Source organism: Psammomys obesus, unplaced genomic scaffold (assembly GCF_907164565.1).
Source record: "Psammomys obesus unplaced genomic scaffold, mPsaObe1.curated_primary_1811, whole genome shotgun sequence".
Classification (NCBI taxonomy): Eukaryota; Metazoa; Chordata; class Mammalia; order Rodentia; family Muridae; genus Psammomys; species Psammomys obesus.
The window spans coordinates 173,542-197,238 of NW_026591872.1; the positions used below are offsets into that span (position 1 = coordinate 173,542).

At 39.5% G+C, this 23,697-nt stretch overlaps 1 protein-coding gene across 2 annotated transcripts in view; it reads right to left on the reverse strand.

Annotated features, from left to right (window-relative positions):
• Tmem255a (transmembrane protein 255A) overlaps window positions 1–23,697 on the reverse strand; it is a 63,408-nt gene that overhangs the window by 16,749 nt on the left and 22,962 nt on the right. Inside the window, exons 5-9 of one of the 2 annotated variants that reach the window (XM_055612158.1) lie at window positions 19,024–19,092; window positions 17,220–17,291; window positions 16,733–16,821; window positions 8,721–8,883; window positions 271–414 (exon numbers count right to left, since the gene is read on the reverse strand). In XM_055612158.1, coding sequence (XP_055468133.1) covers window positions 271–414; window positions 8,721–8,883; window positions 16,733–16,821; window positions 17,220–17,291; window positions 19,024–19,092 — 537 coding nt within the window. The remainder of the gene's footprint in view (window positions 1–270; window positions 415–8,720; window positions 8,884–16,732; window positions 16,822–17,219; window positions 17,292–19,023; window positions 19,093–23,697) is intronic. The other variant, XM_055612159.1, reaches the window with a different exon arrangement.

Genomic DNA, 23,697 nt, shown 5'->3' on the forward strand with positions numbered 1-23,697 from the left:
TCCTATTCTCTTCCTATTTCCCTCCCATTTCTACTTCTTCTCTCATACTACTCCCACTTTTCTATGTCTTCCATCCCTGCAGGTCCTTAATCTAGTCACTAATTCCTGCAAGCTGAAAAAGGCCATTGGGCTGAAGGGAGCCTGGGCGAATTCCTTTCAATCCCAAAAACAATGGAAAGGATTTATAAATAAGTCAAGGACAATAAAAAGGACTGTGTTACAGTAAAGAAGGAAAAAAAAAAGGGGGGGGGGTTTCTTCTTCAAACATACCTGAAAGTCATAAGCAGAATAAGGGGGCAGATGAGGAGGGCTATGGTAGTAGGAATTGTACGATGCCACTTGGGGACGTGCATAGTAAGAGACAGTCGGATGGGGATTTTCAACAGAGCAGTTCAGTGCCGGAACAGTAGGGTTCTGAGGAAAAACAAAGCATAAACAATATATTACGTCCCATCATCATTAGGTGCATAGTTAAATAAGCCATAGCACAGATATATTATAACATACAACCCAGCAATTGATAAATATTCAGACCTATGTTTACTGTCAGAGCTGTCAAGAGTATACTATTTTTTTTATGTGTATGGGTATCTTGCCTGTACATATGTCTGTGCACCCATGTGTGTGCCTGGTACCCAAGGTGGCTGGAAGAGGATGCCAGATTCCCTGGAACTGGAGTACTGATGATTGTGAGCTGCCATGTGGGTGCTGGAAATCCCACTCCTTTGGAAGAGCAGCTAGTCCTCTTAAGCATTAGGACAGCTCTCTAGCCACCACTGTTAATTTTTTAAACAAACATGAAGCTGGATATACAGTCCAGTGGTAGAGCATCTGCCTAGTATGTACAAGGCCTTGGATTCAATCCCCAGTACTGCAAAAAGAAAGGCTACAGTGATATAGTGTGCTTTAGTTTTTAAAAAATAAACTGTTGCATATTTATGTGTGTAAATACAAATAAATGAATCCAGAAAGATTCACAGCAAACTGTTATTTGTAATTACCTCTGCAGAGAGAAGTAATTTTAGGAGGAAAATGGAAACTCTTACTTTTTAATAAATATGGCAATATTTTTGAAATTAATACATATTATGTCATTTCCTCAAGTTATAAATTTGTTTTAGATTTATGCATTTTATTTTATGTGTATAAATATTTTGCCTGCATGTATGTATGTGTACCACATCCGCACCAATGCCTGGTGCTCACAAAGGTCAGAAGAGGGTGTCAGATGCCTTGGAACTAAAGTTACAGATGGTTGTGAGCCACCATGTGGGTGCTGGGAACCCAACCTTGGTCCTCTGCAAGGGCAACAAGTGCTCTTAACCACTGAGCCTTCTCTTTTTTAAAAGATTTATATGTATTTGTGTGTGTATGTGTGCATGTGAATATGTGAGGACCATGTCTATGGAGGTCAGAAGATAGCATTGGGTCCCCTGGAACTGGACTTATAGATGGTTTGAGCCACCATGTAGGTGCTAGGAACTGAACTCGCATCTTCTGCAAGAGCAGCAAGTGCCTTGAACCTCTGAGCCATTTGTCCACTCTCCTCACCCCACAATGATTTATCTTCAAAAATTCAAATTTACAGAAATATTGGAATAATTTTGGTAACACTTTCATTCTTTTTGCAAATAAAGCAGTGTATAAATGATTTTCTATAACTGTTATAACCTGCTGGCAGATGTTTTTAGAGTAAAAGCCACCGTTGTCCAGGTTAGAGGACCCCTCATTAGTTCACAAGTAGAACTGTGCTTTGTGCCACATGGATCAAAGTACAGGGTGAATGTTTTCCTTTTCCATATTCCATGTCATAGAGCCCTCTTCCATTTGTGAGGACAGTCAAGAACTATCTCAAAGATGGATATCTCCATTCCACTATATATCTAGACCACATTAACACAGAACAGGGGCTTCCTCTGAAGCAATGAAAGCATGTGGGTAGGTTTTGGTAGTGACACTGGTGAGCAAGTCAGCGTGTTGGCAGGAAAACCCCATTATAGAAAGTTTCAGCACAGTTCTGTTGTTCTGTTGCTTGGAGTTGGTTACAGTTTAGATGCCTAAGGGTGTAAGATCTACAGGCCTCAGTTATTACAATGAACATCACAGACACCTCATGTATGGGAGAGGCCTGAGATTTTGACTTACATCATGTTCTCATTTTGATGACATTCTCTTTTCATGCTCTATTCCCAGTAGAATTCCCTTATTCTGTGAACCAATGATCTTTTGCCATGATCTTTGCTTCTATCTTTTCATTTCCCCCTAGGGTCTTTGTCAGAGCTCCCTAGCTTATGGTTTTTAATAACACTCAGTATTTCCTCTGCTCTCCGTCCTTACTATTAAGGAAGATTCTAATCAAATAGCAGGGAGTATTTGTTACAAAGATTGAAGAAGCAGAAAGGACTGGGCAAATGTCATTTCGGGGCAGGAGGGATGGAGTAGAAGGAGAAAGTGAAGATTTGGGCTGAAGTCCAATTTCTGCTACTTAGTTCTGGACAAATTACTTGAGCCTGCTTGATCTGTTTTCTCATATATTAAATGGTTATAATATTTAATATTTACCAGAGGTGAGTATTAAAGGTAGCCAACAAAGAGAAAACAAAAGTTAATGTACAAAGGCCTTTCTAAAAGGGTACATGGCCACTATCAGAACCAACAACAGACTTCCCTGTACTCTGTAAATTGAAAAGAAAATGACTGAATTGAACAATTTAAAGATAAGTCTATATATGTAAGCCTAACTGATTTTTGACAAAAGAACTAAGAGCTAAATGGGGAAATGACAGTCTCTTAAACATATGTGTTACAGTAAATCACACACCTGATAAGGGTCTAGTGTCTGTAACAGAAGAATGCTTATGACTCAACAGCAAAAAGATGAAACACTGAACTACAAACCAAAACCAAAACAAACAAACAAAAAAACAGACAAAGCCAGGCATGGTGGCACAAGCCTATAACCCCAGTGGGTTACAGAATAAGACCCTGCCAAAAAAAAAAAAAAAGATAGATATCAAAAGAAGGTATAAAAATTGTCCACATGCACATGAAATAGGCCTGACATCATTGGTTATCAAAGAAAGGCAAGTCAAAACTACAATGTTTTACCTACTAGAATCTTTAGTCAATGAAGATATAGAGACATTGGAATACTTGTGTACTATTAGTGGGAATATGAAATATTTCATGAGAAAAAATGGCTTAAGACATTGAGTCTGGTGCCTTAGACCACTCAGCCATCCTGACACTCTGAATCCTAGATAAATGAAAATCCCTCCAGTTTTAATGCTGAGCAAGCTAAAGTTAGATGCCAATTATTCAGTTTTTGACTTTTTCTTCACATTCATGTTTTTTAAAGTCATTTTTGCCTTCCTGGAAAATGTCCACGTCTGCTCTTAGATTTCACCTTACACCCATGAGAATGGCTAGATAAAAAACTCAAGTGACTGCACATGCTAGAGAAGATGTTGAGAAAGGGGAACCCTCCTCCATTGCTGGTGGGAATGTTAACTTGTACAACCACTTTGCAAATCAATCTGGCAGATTCTCAGACAATTAGGATTAATGCTACCTCAAGGCTCAGCTATACCACTCCTAGTCATATATCCAAAATATGATCAAGTATAAACAAGGACATTTGCTCAACCATGTTTGTGTCAGCTTTATTTGTAATAGCCAGAATCTGGAAACAACGCAGATGCCCCTCAACTGAGGAATGGATACAGAAATTGTGGTACCTTTACACAATGGAATACTACTCAGCAATTAAAAACAAGGAAATCATGAAATTTGTAGGCAAATGGTGGGATCTAGAAAAGGTCATTCTGAGTGAGGTATCCCAGAAGCAGAAAGACACACATGGTTTATACTCACTTATAAGTGGATATTAGACATATAATATAGGATAAACATACTAAAATCTGTACACTTAAATAAGCTAAGCAAGAAGGAGGACCCTGGGAAAGATGTTCAATTCTCAGACAATTAGGAATAGCACTTCCTCAAGATCCAGCTATACCACTCCTAGGCATATATTCAAATTATGCTCAAGCATACAACAAGGACATATGTTCAAACATGTTCTTAGCAGCTCTATTCGTAACAGCCAGAAGCAGGAAACAACCTAGATGTCCTTCAAAGAAAGAATGGATGCAGAAAGTGTGGTACATTTACACAATAAAGTACTACACAGCAATTAAAAACAAGGAAATCATGAAATTTGTAGGCAAATGGTGGGATCTAGAAATGATTATCCTAAGTAAGGAATCAAAGAAACAGAAAGACACACATGATATATACTCACTTATACGTGGATATTAGACATATAATATAGGATAAATACACTAAAATATTTACACCTAAAGAAGTTAAGCAAGAAGGAGGACCCTGGGTAAGATGTTCAATCCTCATTGAGAAAGGCAAACCGGACAGACATCGGATAAGGGTGAAAACAAGGAACAAGGCAGGAGCCTACCACAGAGGGCCTCTGAAAGACTCTACTCAGCAGAGTATTAAAGCAAATGCTGAGACTCATAACCAAATTTTGGGCAGAGTGCAGGGAATCTTCTGAAAGAAGGAGGAGATAGAAAGACTTGGAGGGGAGTGGAGCTCCACAAGGAGAGCAACAGAACCAAAATATCTGGGCCCAGGGGTCTTTTCTGAGACTGATACTCCAACCAAGGACCATGCATGGAGATAACCCAAAACCCCTGCACAGATGTAGCCCATGGCATCTCAATGTCCAAGTAGGTGCCCTAGTAAGGAAAACAGGGGCTGTCTCTGACATGACCTCAGTGGCTGGCTCTTTGATCACCTCCCCCTGATTGGGGAGCAGCCTTATCAGGCCACAAAGGAAGACAATGCAGCCAAACCTGATGAGACCTGATAGGCTAGGGTCAGTAGACTGGGGGAGGGGTATGGGAGGAGAAGAAGGAGGGAGGGCAGGATTGGGAGGGGATGAAGAAGGGAGCTACAGCTGGAATACAAAATGAATAAATTGTAATAAATTTTAAAAAATTAAAAAAATAAATTGGTTCTTTCTCTGGAAAGTAAACATAAACATACAATCTAAAAATTCCATGTCAAGTTTATATGAAACACTGGGAATTTATATGAATATTTGTAACAGCATTTCTACATAGCCAAAATGGCGATGGAATTCCACCAATATATTTTAAAAGATTTAATAAATATATTCAATGAATATTGAATTCATTATTTATTAGATTTAAATAAAATGCAGCATGCCCACTGAATGAAATATTATTCTGCTAGCAAAAGAAATGAAGCACTGGTATATGCTGAAAAGTAGGCAAGTGAAAGTGGTAAGTGAAAGTGGTCATGAAGAACTTCATGTATTATATTAGTCCATTTATCAGAACTATTCAGAAGAGACATATCCATAATGACAGCAGATTAGTGGTTTCTGATGGTTCAGGACAAGAGGAGTAAGGAGTAGCTGTCTCAGTGTTTACAGGTTTCATGTAGGGCCGTACAACTAAGTAGAGGTGATAACTATGTGGCATTTTGAATGTACTGAATGTCACTGAACTGTACATTTCAAAGAGTTTGGTGTTATCATTGAGATGTCCTCTTGGATTTTTTTTCAAATTTATTTTTAATTTATATATTCACTTTACCATCCCTATTGTAGCCTCCTCCTTCCTCTCCTTCTGGCCCCACCCTCCTATCTTCTTTATCCTATTTCCCCTCCCATCATCCTCAGAAAGGCACTCCCCACCACCAACCCACCCCTGCACATCAAATTTAATCAAGACTGAGCATATCTTCATCCACTGAGGCCAGGCCATTAGGGGGAAGTGATCGAAAGCAGGCAACAGAGTTTATGTCAGGGATACCTGGCTTAACTTATTAGGGGACTCACATGAAGACCAAGCTGCTAGATTTTTTTTCAGGTGAGGAAAATCTTTGGTATGAAGAGAAGACCAAATCCTTGGAAGGGATGTACTTCTTAGAATACCACTTTTTCAATCCTCCCTTCTTCTCAACATGAGGAACTTTCTTTTAAGAAAGTTGTCTTTCTTAAGCACAGTTTGACTTCACATCCCAATTCCTTCTGCCACCAGGGAAACTTATCAAATCCTTGACTCAGAGAGGTTAGTAAAGACAAGCTTTTAATACCTCTGTGGCATAATAGCCAGCCTATTGAAAATGTTAGTATCTGGGGCTGGAGAGACCGCTCAGCGGATAAGAACATGTATTGTTCTTACGGAAGACCCGAGTTCAACTCCCAACACCCACATCAGGCAGCTCACGACTGCTTGTAACTCCAGCTCCAGGGGATACCCCTAACATTAGGCAGATGCACATTTACAGACATACACACATGTACACTTAAATAATAATAATAATAATAATAATAATAATAATAATAATAACATAAAATAAAATGTTATTATCTTAATTTTGAAAATAAACAAAAAGGAGAAGGCAAATGCCTATGTGAAAATATGGAAGAAAAAAAAAACAGTGGAACTTTAGCACTGTGACTTTATGTGGTAAACTCCGAGTAAGGGACACCTTGAAGGCAAAGCCTGTAATGCAGTGATTATACATCAAGGTAGCCCCTCCCACTGGGTCAGGAAATCCCTACCACTAAGAGACTCTTCCAGGGTCCTGTCTGAAAGCATAGCTGAGTATCATTATTAGTGTCAGGGGCTAGCTCTCTACCATGGGGTGGGTCTCTGAGGCTCCTCCAACCAGCAGCTGATCAAGACAGATGCTGGAATTCGCAGCCAAGCATGGGGTGGAACTCTAGGGTTCCTGTGGAAGTGTTGGAAGAAAGACAGAAGAACCTGGAGGGGACAGGAACCCCACAAGTAGACCAACAGAGATAATAACCCAGTCCCATGGGGACTTTCAGTGACTGAGACATCAACTAAGAAGCATGTGAGATCTGGAAGTAGGCCCCCTGCACACATGTAGGTGGGGGATTCGTCTTCATATGGGGCTCCTGCTGAGTGGGGGAAGGGCTGTTTCTAACATGAACTCTATTGTCTGCTTTTGGATCCCTTTCCCCTGGCAGGGCTACCTGGCCTCAGGGGATGAAAATATGCTCAGTCCTGATGTCATCTGATGTGCTGGGGAAGGTTAATACAGGGAGGGGGGTTTCCCTTTTCTGGGGGACAAGGAAGAGGGGAAAGAGGAAAGCGGGAAGTAGGTGATGGGAAGGCAGGAGAGAGGGGGCATCCTCGGGATGTAAAGTAAATAAACTAATATAAACTGTTTTTAAAAAGAGGAAAAATCTTCAAGAACAATAGCAATTCTTTTTCTCAAAAGAAGCCTAAATCCAGAAACAGCAATTTCTCCTAAAAGCTTCCTCAGGCCCAGGTGACAGGAAATCCTTGCTTCTAGGGCAATAGCTGCATAGATGTTTATCATACATACTCCTTAGTGCTTAGGTTTTCTCAGGAGCAGAGGGAATGAGTAATGTGTACAAGGGCAAGGGAGAGATGAGAGACTGATAGACTGGGGATGGACAAGGAAGGATTTTCATGATATAGTCACTGGCAAGAAAGCCCAATATTCCTAATCAGGACAATTCTATAGGGGACTCCGTTGTTTCCCTTATGCTAGATGCCTTTCATTTTACCATTACCACTTTTTTGACTGTTTATTTAGGGTCAGATTAAAGATTTAGGATCCTGTTCCTTGGAGACCCCAAAAGGGACATAAGCAAACAAGAGTCTAGAAGTTTCCTATCTCATTTCTTGGGTCAAAAGAAAGTTCCTTTTGGGCATAAAATAATTTTCAAAGGATATGTGAAGCAGTGGTCCTCAGCCCCACCTACAGATCCAAATTACCTGGGGTGTTCTCAAGAAACCATAGATAGATGGTTTTCCATTTAGACCAGCTGAGTCAGAATGTCTGGGGAAAGGGCTGAAGCATATTGCTTTATTTTATTTTATTGATTGTTTTTTTAAATACAAATCAATAGGATTTTATATGAAGCCAGGTTAATAATATGGCTCAAAACTAACAGCTCCAAAATTGGAGATTAAAGTTTACCAACGATAGCAAATAAATTCTTAGAAATGTTTTTAAAGCAAAGGAAGAGCTCATCTACTGTTATCTAGGGAACATGCATTCTTGAGGGTTCTGAGTGCTGTTGTGCATTTGCAGTCATGAACACAAATATGGAAGAGATGTCAAAGAGAGGAATAGGAATGTGGGTAGGCTGATGTAGAAGGGAATAACTGGAGAGCAACTTAACCTGGGGCTAAGTCTTCAGGCAGGTGGGAAGCCTTAGATACACTAGAAATATTTACTGGAGAAACTCCACGGTGGAATTCCTGTAGAAGACTAGCATTAATCTAATGTACAGCTAATCATCAATCCTCTTTTCTTCATTGTCTCCCAAAGATCACTAAGGAGAAAACTAAGTTTTCTACTAAAAGTGTTCAGAGACAATACAATGGATTGTTTACACAAGCAGTGTGAATAGAAAGACTGAAAACCCCCTCCCATTCATTTCACTCTCAAAATATGCTTCAAGATAAGAGGAAGTTCACACTAACAAGAAATATATACAGATCTCTGTCACTTCTCACTTGAACCTGAGGTATTTGACGGCAGCTGCATATGCTACTTTCTGATTCTTCCCTTCAAACTATGTACTTCCAATGTCCCAAACATCTTAGACTTATTCCCCCTCTCCAAACAGAAGTATCTGTGAAATGGAGAGACACTTTCTTTCTTACCATATCCTTAAATCCTCCAAGGACTGCAGCAGTGATGATCCCCAGGAACAGGCCAACAATGTTGAGGATGGTGGCAGACCAGAGGAGGTGGTACAGATGGATGATGTCCTGGCAGCTGCTGACATCAATGTACTCATAGTACCCACTAGTGATTTCTACCCTGCTGCATGGGGAGAAGCACACTATAGTCAGTCTTCTAGGAGCAAAAAATCTTCCTCCCTTGCCCCCACCACTAGGACTTGACTACGGTATAGCTGTTGTAAAGAGCATCACTGCAGTTTGCTCAGAGCATGTAACACAAAAATAAATCAAAGTGTGATTGGTGTTTATCTTTAAAAAAGTTGCCTGTCAGAGAGACTCTTGTAACCATTGCTAACACTAATCCTGCATGGCATTTATTGACACATATTATCTACCAGGCACAGTGCTTAGCATTTCACATATGCTTATTCAGTAAATCTGGTCTGTCCAATATGATAGCTACTCATTACATATGGCTATTTATGAAGTAAAATTTAAGTTCAAGCATTTAGTCTTTTCATGTTCCAAGTGCTTCATAGCCATATGCGCAGAGTGGTAGCTGGATTGGACAGAACATATTCGAAAACATTTCTATTATGACAGCAATGCCTGTCAGCCCTGAAAATCCTTACAAGATAGATCAGTCTGTGTGTCTCAACCCCCTTGAGGGTTGAATGACCCTTTCACAGGAGTTGGCTAAGACCATTTGAAAAGACAGTTGTTTATATTATGATTCATAACCATAGCAAAATTATAGTTTTTAAGTAACAACAAAAGCAATTTTATGGTTGGGGGATCACCACAACATGAGGAACTATATTAAAGGGTCACAGCATGAGGAAGGGTGAGAACCACTGAGGTAAATGCTGTTAGACTTCCACTTTTCAAATGAAGGGAAGTGAAGTACAGGGAGGGTAAGAAACTTGTGAAGCTGAAGTCTGATTTCAGGCTTCAAAGATTTCAGTATCTCTTCTCTCAATTCCAACCAAATAATTCCACTAAACACCCCCAAAACCCAGAGTGCTAATACACTACTAAAACTAAGATGTAACACAAAACTTAGAGTAGCACATGCTTGGAATGAATCTTCCTGGCTACCTTGTCCAAAGCCTAGTTACTCTGATCAGTCTATATTGTACTCTCTCTCCACAAATACATTTGTGGAAGACATAATCTCCGCAGCTTCTACATCTGCAAATTTAGTCAGCATGGCTTGGAAATTTAAAATGTGGGTATGTACTGAACATTTCTTGTTATATGGACCATTTCTTGTTATTATACCATAAATAATAAAGTATAATATCTCATGTCATGACATTTACTTTGGATTATGAATTATAATGAATTTAAAGGCGATTTATAATATACAAAAAGCTATGTGTAAGTTATGTGCAAATAGTATCCATTTTATGCAAAGGACTTCAGCATCTACAGATCTTTGTATCAGTAGGGAGAGGAAGTTAGAACCAATCCTTTCCATCATGTCAAGGGATGGGTAACAAGACAATGAACTCAGTAGTTCACTAAGCTAACCTTGGGTAGAATCATTTCTTTGGTCTACCTCTGCTCTTTCTGGGGTAAACAGACATTTTTTTCATATCTCAGTCAAAAAAAAAAAAAAACCTCTTACAAGTGCCTGCATGACACACATTTGGTGCTGCATAAAAACCTGATAAAGAAATTAAATGAAAATCTCTATCCTCCTAGATATTGCAAAGCAGTTAACCTAAAACACTGTGCTTAAAATTAAACACACAATTAAATGCCCTAATATTCAAAGGCTATCACATAAGATTTCCCTGTTTTGGGAACACCAGGAATGAAAAAAACAACAAAATAAATCAAAGGTGAATCTCCAAAATGAACCAGAAAGGCAGACTTTTGAGAGGCAGAAACCAGACTTTTCAAGTTTACAAATAAATTTAACTTAGGATTCTTTAAAATCAATTTCTCTTTGTCTCCAGCCCCTCATAGTAAAATTTGAAAGCTATTTCAGTTCGTCTGAATTTGAATTGAATTTTAACGTTTTTAGGGATGTGTCTGAAGAGCACTGGTGGTGGGAAAGGAGAGTGTACACAACACTTACTACCCCCCCCCAAAGATGCAACTATACAGGTTCAATCCCTTTGAAAAGGGCAGGTATGTGTCTAAGGGTAAGTGTGGGATTGCAGGGGCATGCCAGTGGCATGGGGATCACCTACTGATTCATCCAATTGTCTTTGCCTACTTCCCAGGCTATTGAGAGTAAGTAAACAATACATGTAGGAAGGCAGTATGCCATAGCAAACTCTGGAGTCAGGCTGCATTAGAATCCTGGCGATAACATATTTGCTGCCTGATGGAAACATTCTTAACTTCTTTGAGCCTGAGAGATTTCATAAGAATGTGTATGACAGGGCCTGGTAAATGGCTTTGTGTGCAAAAGGCTTGTCTTGTAAACTTGATGACCTGAGTTATATCCTCTGAACCCACATTTAAAATCCAGATATGGTGGCCTCTGTAATGCCAGCACTCCTATGGCAAGATGGGAGGTGAAGCCACAACTGGCTGGAAGCATGTAGGTAAGCTAGCAGAGGCAGGAATAAGAGAGACCCTGCCTTGTTAAGGTGGAAGGTGAGAACTGGTCCCTGAAAGCTGTCCTCTGATCTCCACATATGTGTGATACACATATGCACACTTGTGCATGCACACACACACACACACACACACACACACACACACAGGCAAAATAAAATTTAAAAGTTTGTATATAAAGCAATACTCTCACACATAACACAAAGAAACATATTTTTTTCCTTATGAGAGCCACTGTCTGACATAATTGAGACCACTGAACCACATGCTAAAACATGCTAATGCTTTAAGAGCACATGCCTCAACATGGTCTCAAATAGTTCACTTAAGAGTATATAATAATTTGGGACTTGATATCTAGCTCAATGGTAGAGTATTTTACCTAACATGCACAAGTCCTCTGGTTCTGTCTTTGGCACCTCAAAAAAATGGGGGAGGGAATCAGTTTTCCAGAAGGTATAGTTAACTTCAGTTTGAATGGGTTCAGCAGCTATTTAATATTTTAAAACTGAATCCTGAAGCAAAAGAAAGTTAATGGTTAATTCTATTTTTTTTTAACAAATTAATGTGGTTTGGGTCTGTATGAGAGTCATGATTTCATTTGGTCCATTTTTCAAGAAAATTTTTCCCTAAGGTTGTGTTTTTTGCCTTTCTATCACCCTTCCCCTCGGCCTCCAAGACTGAATAGCACTCATGCCAGACTCTATCAATGCTTGATTTGTCTTCCTTCCTAAAATGTTTTCTGAAACTTAAACTTACTATCAGCAAGAAATATATATATATATATATATATATATATATATATATATATATATATATGGCTAATAAAAATACTCAGTAGGAAGAGGTGCTTGCTGCTAAAACTGATGACCTTAGTTTGATCCCCAGAACAGCTTCCACAAGTTGTTTCCTAATGTGTACATGTGCACTATGGTATGTACTTAAATACACACACATAAATATATAATCAGAAAATTTTAAATTTAAGAATTGTCCAAATTTCCATCTGCCACAGTCTGGGTTAAAATGCTGTAAACACTATAGCTACACTGCAGTCTTAGCAGGCCCAAACTGGATACCTTGGAAACTTTGCTCAGCTTTTTTCCTTTCTAGAAGGTACTGTCTTCAGTTCCCTGCCTGTCTAAATCTTACCTTTGGCTCAAAGCTTTAACAGAGTGCCTTCAAGGACTCCAATGTTCCTCTCACTAGATTTTTCTGTAAACACTAAGAGCCTTGGACAGTCTTTTCTTTCTAGTTTGTCGCTATTAGTATTTCTGTGTGTGTGTGTGTTTCAAGACAGGATATCTCTACGTATCCTTGGCTGTTCTGGCTGTCCTGGACATGCTTTGTAGACCAGGCTGGCCTTGAACTCACAGAGACCCACCTGCCTCTGCCTCTTCAAATGCTGGATTACAGGTGTGTGCCACTACACCCTGGCTGACCATTATTAGTTTTTCATCTAAGCTAATATATATTGAGAGGCTGCTCAGTGCTGAGTACTGTGCCACAACCAAGCCCAAGGCCACAATGATGGCTCTGTTAAACTTGTAATCTCTTGAAAGCAAGGGCCATCTCTTACATTGCATCTCTTTGTGTCTTTCTTACTACCTGGACAGTGCTAGAAATATTAAAGACCATAGATGACCACAGTGAATGAGTAATGAATGCAAAGCCTGATCATTGCATTGATCATAACAGTGATCATCAAATATGGGCTTGCTTTTCCTTGCACTCCACTTACTGGGTGGACCAAAAGAAGCAGGAAACCTGCGTTCAACTTACTACTTAACATAGGAAGTGCCAGCTGATCTTGGGGAAAGGAGGAAGACATCGCTCTGCTTTTCAATAAGAGAAAGTCTTAACTTAGAGTGGAAACTTCTCCTTTCCTCTTCCCTCTCTGCCCCTTCCCTTCTCTGCCTCTCTCTGTCTCAGTCTATCCCTCTGCCTCTGTCTCTGTCTCTCCCTCTCCTTCTTTCTCTCCTTTTGTCCTTCCCTCTTTCTACCCCCATCCTCCATATTTTTAAGTTCCCCTTCTGTTTCACTGAGTTCCTAAAGAACACAATAGCCCCCAGCACATAATAGGAATGCCATAAATGTTTGTTAGAGGAAATGAGGAGTGGCAGTAAGCTGTCCTCTGTCATTGTGTCCCCAGCTGAGGCTGTATACAAACCACTCCATTTCCTTTAGGCTATACGCTGAAAACCAATGATATTGACTTGACCTCTCCAAAGATGAGTGAGTAGATGGAAGGAAGAAATGCTCTGAAAGGCTGCCACAGAGAAGCTGTGTCCTAGAGAAAGCCACCTTCCTGCACAAGCCTAAATGGAAATAATCTATGTTTGGTATTAAACCTCACCACCCATGACGTCAGTGAAGGTCTGCGGGTTCGAGGGGACAGTAGACACTCTGTTTCTGTAGCACTGTACAAATGACTGCCTGATGTTTTTTGTTCCCACTTTTTTTTTCTTGGCCTCCTTTCCAGGAAATGGACTGGAGGAGCTGGCGGTTGATTAAAAATAGGCTTCGTGTGAGGAAAACAAATACTCATTCGGCAAAATTAAAGTCTCCAAGCCTCAGAATGCTGGTTGCTAGCTATATTTAGGCCTTGAATTTAACTCTTTGGTTCTGGCTGCAAAAAAAACCCGGGTCAAGGAAAAAGCGTTCCCTTCATTTTGAAGCTGTCCCCCATTTAGTCTTTTGGCTGCTTTCTGAACTAATGGAAACATAAGCAAGTCCTTTTCTGCTGGTTTTGTCCTTAGAATCCTGGCCATCCAGACTTGGGAGACAGTACTGAGGGATGCTTCAGCTTCTAGGTACAGAGTAGGCTAAAGCTACTCCTGAGCTTGAAGAGCTTTAGGAACAGCACAACCTATATCAGTTACCTCACCTAATATTTTCTTTTCCTGGTGAAAAGGAAGGTATTGTTTTTCAACAAATGTCTCTCCATTTGCATCAGCCCTTTAGTCATGCCCACACCTGTGCTGATAAAATAGAATCATGCCCCTTTCCCTTTGGAAGTCCACAGATTAGTACTTCTTAACAAATTCTTTTCTTAAAAACACTGGTAAACCAGGCGGTGGTGCACACACCTTTAACCCCAGCACTCTGGAGGCAGAGGCAGGTGGGTCTCTGTGAGTTCAAGACAAGCCCACTCCATACAGTGAGTTCTCTGTTACACAGAGGCTCCAAGTTCTAGGGCTCCATTACACAAAGAAACCCTGTCTAGAAGGACCAGGAAAACAGCAACAATACTGGTATGAGTTGCTTTATGAAATTTGGTTATTGTGAAATTTAGAGTAACAAAAAAGTTAAGGTGGGTTTGAGTCTCCCTGAGGGGGAAAAAACAGAGAAAAATATTCACCTGTAGAGTCAGATAAAGGGGATTTAAACAACCTTTTATTTGTAAAAAATCCTTTTTCTGAAAAATACCAATTGTAGAAACAAAGGTGTGTGGGAGGGGTCACTTTTAGCTCACTCTCTCTATGGGCTTCCAGATCAGACCCTATTCAGTTCTTGGCAGCTCCAAGCCTCGAGCCCCATACTTCATGAGGTCATAGAGCAGGCAGGAGGGACGAGAGAGCAGGGGAGAGGCAGGTGGAGAGAATAGCAGTAAATAAATGAGAAGATAGCAAGGGAGTGAACAGAAAAAGGGAGATGTAAAAAGAGAAAGGATGAAGGGATGGAAGTGTGAAGAGGAAGCCAGAAGAAAGACAGTAACATAATTCCAATTCTTCCAGAACCTTGTAGGCTCCAAAAGTATAAGCACAGCCTACTCTTAATCATCCCTATTAAAAAGGAACTACCTTTATAGGTGCTGATTATTATTATATGAATAATTGTGCATCTCCCTTCCACCCAGATAATTATTACACCTCATTTGAGTCTTGAAATTTCTCTTCCTCTACTGTAAGGTATCACAAGGAAATAAAATTGGTATAAGCAAAGAAAGTAAAGGGTTAGGAGGAGCTCTCCCCATGCTTCTCTCCATTCTAGCCTGTCAGGTTTTAATCCTCAAAGCAGAGAAACTGGTCTCTTTTGCACCAACAAAAGGAATATATGGGAGTACCCTGTTTGCCTTTGAGGCCTCTCTATCTAGATTTATCCAGCCCTCCTATGCTAGTTCCTCCCTCCCTCTCTTGGCTTTCAGCTCTCCTACACTAAGTATGAAAACAGGCGACTACACATGGGCCAGCATTAGCTAACAACACCTTATATGGAAGGCAATTCTCTCAATCTGCATCACATACTCACACATCTCTGTTAATTCACCTTCAAAGTTATGCTTTCAAAAATACTTCCTGCTTTTATTGCCACTAAACCAACCTGGTCTAGGTCCCAATCGCTCCTGCATCCCAATCGTCTTCCATAGCTCCTAATTGCTACATGGTCAAGGCCAAAGTCTTTCCTGTGAACAATGTGTTCTTTAATATTTGACCATGGCTCCTGCCTTGCATTCACCACCTACAACATCATTTTCTATAGGTCTCTCTGATTCTTACCTCCTAATTTGCAAGCCTGTCTTTCCCACCTGTACTTGCTTTTAGTTTATATCCTAAATTCCCCCTCATCCTTTGTTCCTTCATTTCCTTAGGCTATCAGAGTACTTGCTATAACCACCGATGCTCACCATGCTATTAAATTATGTTCATTTATCAATTGTTTATCTATGTGTCTTTCTTACCAGTCTGAAATCTGTATTCTTAGCACCTAATGTTCTGAAAGAAAGAATGACTGGTGTAATCATAATTGGAAGACAGTGAGTTTGAATGGTTGTAGCATATCTGGTACCAACCCTGCTTTGGAGCTTTTTTATTTTGCTGTCCCCTCTGCTTAGAAACCTTTCTCTTGGATATCTTCTTGATTTGCTTTCCAGCATTATTCAGGTTCCATCACAATTACCTTTACAAAGAAACATCACATGCCTACTCTGTGTGCACAATTTCTCCCTTAACTGGTCTCTATCTTTCCTGCCTTATTTTTCTTTAGAACTCTAATCAACTTAACATTCTATTATGCATAATGTGTGCTTATATTTTTTCCCTGCTAGAATATAAGGTCCTCAATAATATTTGTTGGATGCTGTAAAATGGAGAAATAGTACTGAATTTGGTTACTATTTCTATGTTCAAGTTCTGTATGACCTTTAACCAATTGTGTCTTTCCTCTAAGCTTCACTCATCTTTCACATGACAATGACTCTCCAGAATTTATAATTAATAATTAAATTATATAAAATTTGTGAAAGTAGCTAGCATGATGCCTTGCACAGAGAGGACAGGTAATGCCTGTTAGGTGGAATCTGTGACAGACCAATAGCAACTACTTCTCTAATCCCCACCATACATCCTTCAGCCTTGGCTCTCCTAGCACCCAATGTGGCCAAACAATTTCACATGTGCATGTGGCACCCCACTTACTTGCCACAGTTGTAGAGGTCACAACAGAAACAGGTGTTGCCTCGGATGCGAGGTGTGCAGACTCCACGGCTAAGCTGAGGGCAGTTCACCTAAAGACACAAAACAACAATGGTAGAAGCTAGCACTGGATGGGAGGATTTGTCCTCTGGGATTGAAATGTAAGTTAGTGGCTGATGGAGACAGAATGATGGCTGTGGTATGAACATATCCATGCAGAAGAAAGATGAGGCTAAGCAGAGAGGTAGCTATGTTTGTGCATAAAGCAAACACCTGTGTATTTGGGACTGTGTTCAGCCACAGCCACAGCTCCACTCATGAAGGGTAGAGGTAGAAAAAAGAAGGAAAAATGGAACAGTCTATGGAATACAAAATGGATATTACGGAATGAGGATGTGAGAGGTGAGAAAATCGGGACACAGGATGAGAGAGGATGTGGTGGAAAGGAATACAGAGGGGCTGTCACATGCACACTGAAGTACAACAGTACCTCTTTAACTGCCTGGGTAAGGTTCCTCAAAGCCCTCATAGAAGGAGAAATTTTGGTTGAGGTAGTTATGACCTTATGCAGGAAAAATCGAGTTAAGAGAAGATAACAAGCAAACTTATGTAAATGGGTGTAGTTGGTAAATTAACACAAGAAAGCTACCACAATGAAATCAAGAAAAACAGATGTAACAGTCTTAAAATGTTTTGAGTTTACAAAAACATTTTTAAATTTAAAAATAAAAGGCATAATCTGCATTTACGTTCTCTTGCTGGTAAGAAAAAATTTTCAAGTTCCCTTCCCTTTAAGGTGTAGTAACATATTTTCACATTGGTTTGGCTTTGTTGCAGAAATATTCATTGTAAATAGGCATGGTTCTTCTTATTGGGTCCTTCATCCAAGTGCCTACTGCCTTTTGATATGCTGTTAGCACACACATTTTATTCCTCCTTCTGACCCAGGAACAATTAGAAAAAAAAAAAAAGGTAACTTTGTGATTGCTAACAGAAAATGTAGGGACGTGGGTGGTACCACCATAATGAAAGCATTTCACATCATGCCTTGGGGCAAGACTATGACCTTGTCTAACTCTAAGGACACCATTCTTGTATTGTATATAAAGTGGCTCCCCATGAGGTTGTATGATGTAGGGACTATTTTGCCTCTACTTTTCTCCTTACCAATCACAACAGTGCTATCTTTTAATGTTTTTTTGTAATTTTTATTAGTTCTTTGAAAATTTCATGCAATGCATTTTGATCCTATTTTACCCCCTTTCCTAACTCTTCCTAGATCCCTTCACCACTTTCCTACCCACCTAACTTTGTATCCTCTTCCGACCATAGAGTCCAATTTGTACTGCAAATGCACTCTTGAGTGTATCTTCACAGTGAACCACTTTCATTTTGAGGTTAACAGAGTACCAAACACTCAAAGTTCCCAGAAACATAGGTAGAATTTTCTGTGTTAGAATCCACTGGTAGGGAGGGGTTTTGAAATAAAAATGCCCTCCCGGCAAAGTTGCAGCTGCTATTGATTGCCTCTAGCTGAAGAAAATGGAACACAGGGAATGTATGGGGCAGGAAAGAAATACTCTCCTGAGCCTACTTGGGAGTTATTTGGCTGGCCTCTTAGACTAACAAGCTGGGCCTCCTTAGAAGCGTGAGAGAGACCAGATTGCTCAGCTACTCTTGATTTGACCTCCAAACCATTTACATGTGTGGTATTAAGGCTCTGCCTTGTTAGCATAGGCCTAGTGTCTTGGTAGTGTTCCTATCTTCTTCCAGCTGAACACCAAGTCCAGGCAACAAAATCATCATTGACAGAGATCAGGGACGGACACAAATTGAGAGATTACTGGCTGGGGTCAAGAGGGCCAGTAGTCAGAGGGCTGTGGCCATGGAACTAAATTAATCTGATTAGGCCTCATGAGGCTCCAATGTATGACCATGTCCTTACTAAAACTGTGCTTTGACCCAATGAACAAATAGTTCCAAAGATGTATAAGTAAACATTAGGTCTGTGGAAAGAATATAGAAAGAGTGTTTCATGGCTGGAGAGTTGTCTCAGCAGTTAAGAGCACATGCTGTTTTTGCAGAGGACAGGGTTCGATTCCCAGCATCCACATGGTGTCTCATAACTACATGTAACTAAGGTACACATGTGGTGCACATACATACATGCAGGCAAGACATTCATACGCATAAAATAATAAAATAAATAAATCCATTTTTTAAAGAAAAGTTGTTTCAGATAAAACAAGGGACTTTCCCATGAGGTAAAGTCATGCAGTGTCATAGGGGCTCACCTCCTCAGCTTCCCTCTGGGATGTCTTGGGAACATAGTGGCACCGGTTAGCATAGAGTGGTTTCAAATCCTATAAAGGGAAACACCAAACCAAAAGGGTTTTGGCTTTGTAAAGTAAATCATCAAGAGCCCTGCTTGCTAATAAAAGACATGAAAATACACAGAGAGAGAAGCAGAGAGAGAGAGAGAGAGAGAGAGAGAGAGAGAGAGAGGCAGTAGATTTGGTTAAATTCTAAAAGTTATCTATTAGGGAGTCTGAGAATGTATAGGATCAAACAAAATAATTCTAATAACTGCTTTCACAAAAAAACAAACAAACAAAAATAGCTGTTTTCAGTTGGACTACTTTGGTTAATAAGAAACTAGGAAGACTGACTGAAAAGCGAGTTTCGTGAAATTTCCTCTCTGTTTTTCTTTGACTTCTAGGCTTTGCCTTTTTGCAAACAGTCCCTAGGAGTGAGATTCAAAACTCCAGGTTATTGCAATATTGCTCTTCTAAATAGAGAGAATGAGGCTTCAACTCTGAAGTCTCATTATCACTTGGGGAGTAGAAAAGGGCTGGCTGACTTGAGCTACCTACTGTTTTTACCAGAGCCTTTTCAAAAGGAAGGGGTGAAGAAGCCAATAGCTGGAGGATGGGCAACTACCTAGTCAGCTGGAGATTTTAATTCAACTGAACTACAAGTCATTTTCTCTCTCCTACATAGATAGATAAGGCCAACTAATTTTAAAAGTACTTCTAAGGCAAAGAGGGAAAAAAAATAGTGTGGAGATCAAAGACAGTTGATTTACTCCTCCAGCTTGGCCAGCTTTCTCGGGCATGAGTGTTGGAAAGAAGAGACAAGATAGACATGCCTAGAAACTTGTAACCAGAAGATGCTATCATTTCCAGAACTTACACTAAGCACCCCTGTGAAGTAGGGGTCTTTGGACAAAGCCACATTAGCCTAAGACAATGGTTTATCAAAATGGCCTTAAGGGTTTAGTTTAAAGTTCCTAGGCAGAAAGGATTTATCTTTTGCCATTCCCCTTCTGCCCTCACTTCTCTTTCCATTTCCAATCCTGATGTTTATTTTTGTTATACCTATGATTTAGAATCTCCTATACCTGACATTGAGTACCTCTTGCCTTCTATTCTGTGACCCCCATCAATGACCTTGGCCTTTCCATTAGCTCATGCTCTATAATTCTCTTTGCTGTCCAGTGTTACAAAAGTGCATTGCTGTTAATTCAGTCTGGAGTCAGACTAGAAAGGAATGAGGACTCTCGTGCTCACAACTGGCAGGATTTATTTTCTCTGTTGGAGTAACAGCATATTCATTATTATTGTGCTCAAGAAAAGTTTTGTTCATGGTGCTGGCCATGGCCCTGTGACCTGGTTTTGCAGAAGCCATTCAGCTAACACCCTTAACCGGAGACTGGCATGTAAGATGATTGCTTCCTAGCTATGTCTGGCTGGTATTTTTTACTTAATCCCCAGAAGAAGGTCAAAAACAGGCAGTTCAGGGGTGAGAGGAGGTCTCTGAGCCTGAGTTTGCAACCTCTTTAGCCTGAAGGACTGACAACCTTGGTAAGGAAGGAGGGAAAAGAATACTGCTATATATTAAATGGCTGCTATGTGTCAGACCCTTTGGGAACATGCTCATACCTATTACTTAATTTACCTCTCTTTCTAATCCTGATTAGAATATCAGGATTAGATATTATATAATATATAATATATAATATATATATATATATATATATATATATATATATATATATATATTACACACATACTTGGAAGAGAGAGAAATGGTAACACATGAGAGTAAAGTGACTTTTCCAGCTAAGGAATGGTAATGGGTGGGAAGACAAAGAAAGAATAAGAATTTTAAAAAAGAGAAAGAGCAAAACACTTCAGAAGGGTGCATTGGAAATTAGGTCTTGGACAAGTTCAGATTCACTCAGGCCAAAGATGGGAATATGATATTAAAATGCCTTACCCAATAGGGCACACTGGCTTTAATCTGACCCAACTTGGGCTAGGTTCTAAATATGACTTTTATTTAAGTAATCCATATATCCTTGGGCAGGTTCCATGTTAGAAGAAACATTTTCTCCAAGATATATCAGGTGTTGTCTGATACCATATATTATAACTAAAAAAGAGGCAGCTTTGTAGAAAGGAAGCTGAGACCATCCTTCAGAAGAAATGCTCATTAGTAGAGCTAGTATCATGGCCTTAGGCAACCATGATGGGGTCCTGTGGGGACACAGGTCATTTGATTCTATAGGATGAAGAGTTTCTGACTCTTTCAGGTTTGCTGGTGATTGGGAAGGTGTAGTTCCACATTATGTGAAATAGGCTAGATGTCATAAGGAACTGATAAAAGTAAAGTTATGATCTGAGTTGTCTTAAGTATGGAAATCAGGGGTAGCCAGACAGCTGAAAGGGGAGAGGAATCAACTCAGAAAAGTCACACCATACCTTCTTATCAACTCCAGAGAGAGAGAGAGAAAGGACAGGGGAGTATGATGTCCAGGACAAAAAGGCAGCTAGAGGACCTGTGATTTAACAGTGTCATGACACCATCAGAACCTATTGAGTATACTGCTACACTACAACTCAACTACAACTACAGTGGCAGTTAATAATGATTATCAACTTGAAAGGATCTGGGATCACCACTCAACCAAGGCTCCAGGTATTTTTGTGAGAAAACATTTAGATTAAATAGTGTGTGCTCATGTCTGTGAGTGATGATTTTGGTTGGGTTAAATGAAGTGAGAAGACCCACCCTAAAAGAAACTGGTGACATTTCCTGGACTGGGGTCCCTTTGCTGAAAGGGTAGAAAGTAAGATGAGAAGCAGCATTTCTCCTTCCTGCTCCTGACTACAAATGCAATGTCACCAGTGCGTCAGTTTCCTGCCACACTTTCTGCAGTGATAGACTGTGCCCTCAAACCATGAGCAAAATTAAGCCCATCATTTGCTATTGTCAAGGTACTGTCAGCAACAAAAAAAGTAATTAAAACTGTAACCATCACAGGGAACTTCTCAGTAAAGAGAGGTTGGAATTTTTTTTTCACCATTGCCTTTCACTGAAGCCAATGATGGAAAATGTTAGGCCCATAAGGGAAACACAAGGCAAAACCATCATGAGGTATTGCCTCACACTCACTAGAACAATCAGATAACAGTGGGAATTGGTGAGGTTGTGAAGGAATCAGAATCCCATTACATCGATGGTGAGTGTATGTAGCCACTTTGGAAAGCAGTCTGGCATCTCCTCAAACAATTAAACACAGTTATCATATGTCCTAGCAGTTCCATTCCTAAGTGAAAAGAAAATGAATATAAGGCCGTTCAGAACCATGTATTCAAATGATAACTGCATCACCTTACATGATAGTAAACTGATAAAAACAATCCAAATGTCCATTAACTGGTGAATGGACAAACAAAATGTGGCATCTCCATACAGTATCCCACTACTACACCATAAAAAGGAAAGAAGCACTGCTGCTCCATGCTATAACCTGGATGAACCTTGAAAACAGTAAACAAAATAAAAGGAGCCAATCATAAAGTCCACATATTATAGATTTCATTTAGTATGAAATGTCTAGAATAGAAATAGCTATTAAAGTGAAAGTATATTAGCTGTTGCTTAGGGTTGGCTAGGACAGAAAGATAGGATATAATAAGCAAAGGATATAGGGATTCTTCTGACATGAAAAACATCTAAACCTGTCTAATATCTCCATGTAACTGTGAATATACTAAAAAAAAAAACCCATTGGATTATAATCTTCAAATGGGTGAGTTTTACAGCATATAAACTGTATTTTAATAAATCCATTTTTAAACATTGTGAGAGGAGGAAAGTAAAGGAAGCCATTTTAGCTCATTATGCCATTAAAATCTACTACAGGTTTCTGAGCCAGTAGGCCTATGTTGCCATGGCTACTGTCTCAGAGTGAGTACTGCTTGACAAATGGGCATAATAACACCTGCCCTACATATCTCACAGGATTGTTGTAGGTCTCAAATGAGATAATAGATGTGAAGACACACTGAAAAGTTAAATGTATAACATAAAAACAAGGAATTAGTGTTTTTAAAATGGCTCCAATTGAATAAAAAAATAGCATGCACACCATGATTAACTGTAACCAACAATACAAAAACATGTAAATATTCAGGGAGTAATATGCAAAGACCACATTAATTGCTATTGTTAGGGGACAGAATTGCAACCATTAAGGGTTACTAACACATCATTCGGGAATGAAAAAATGGTTTGAAAAAAAAGATAGCTCCACTCAGCTAAAACCAAAATGTGTATAAGTCTTGTGGTGCAGATAATATTTATATTCCTGGCCCTGAAAAAAATCAAAGAAAGGGTATCTCTCTGCTATACCTAATTTTTCTCCCTACCCAGATTATTTCCTAAGCTACCATTTCAGAGGTTGCTTAGGTAACAGCATTAACAATATGCTATCCTTTGATCTTGGAAAATAAGGGACTAACTCTTCTTTCTGGAAGAAGAGTCCAAGAAAGAGCTCCAATTGAAATAACGTGTCAGATTATCCTAACATATATATATATATGTTATACATATATACATATATATATATGTTAGGATAACATATATATATATATATATATATATATATATATATATATATA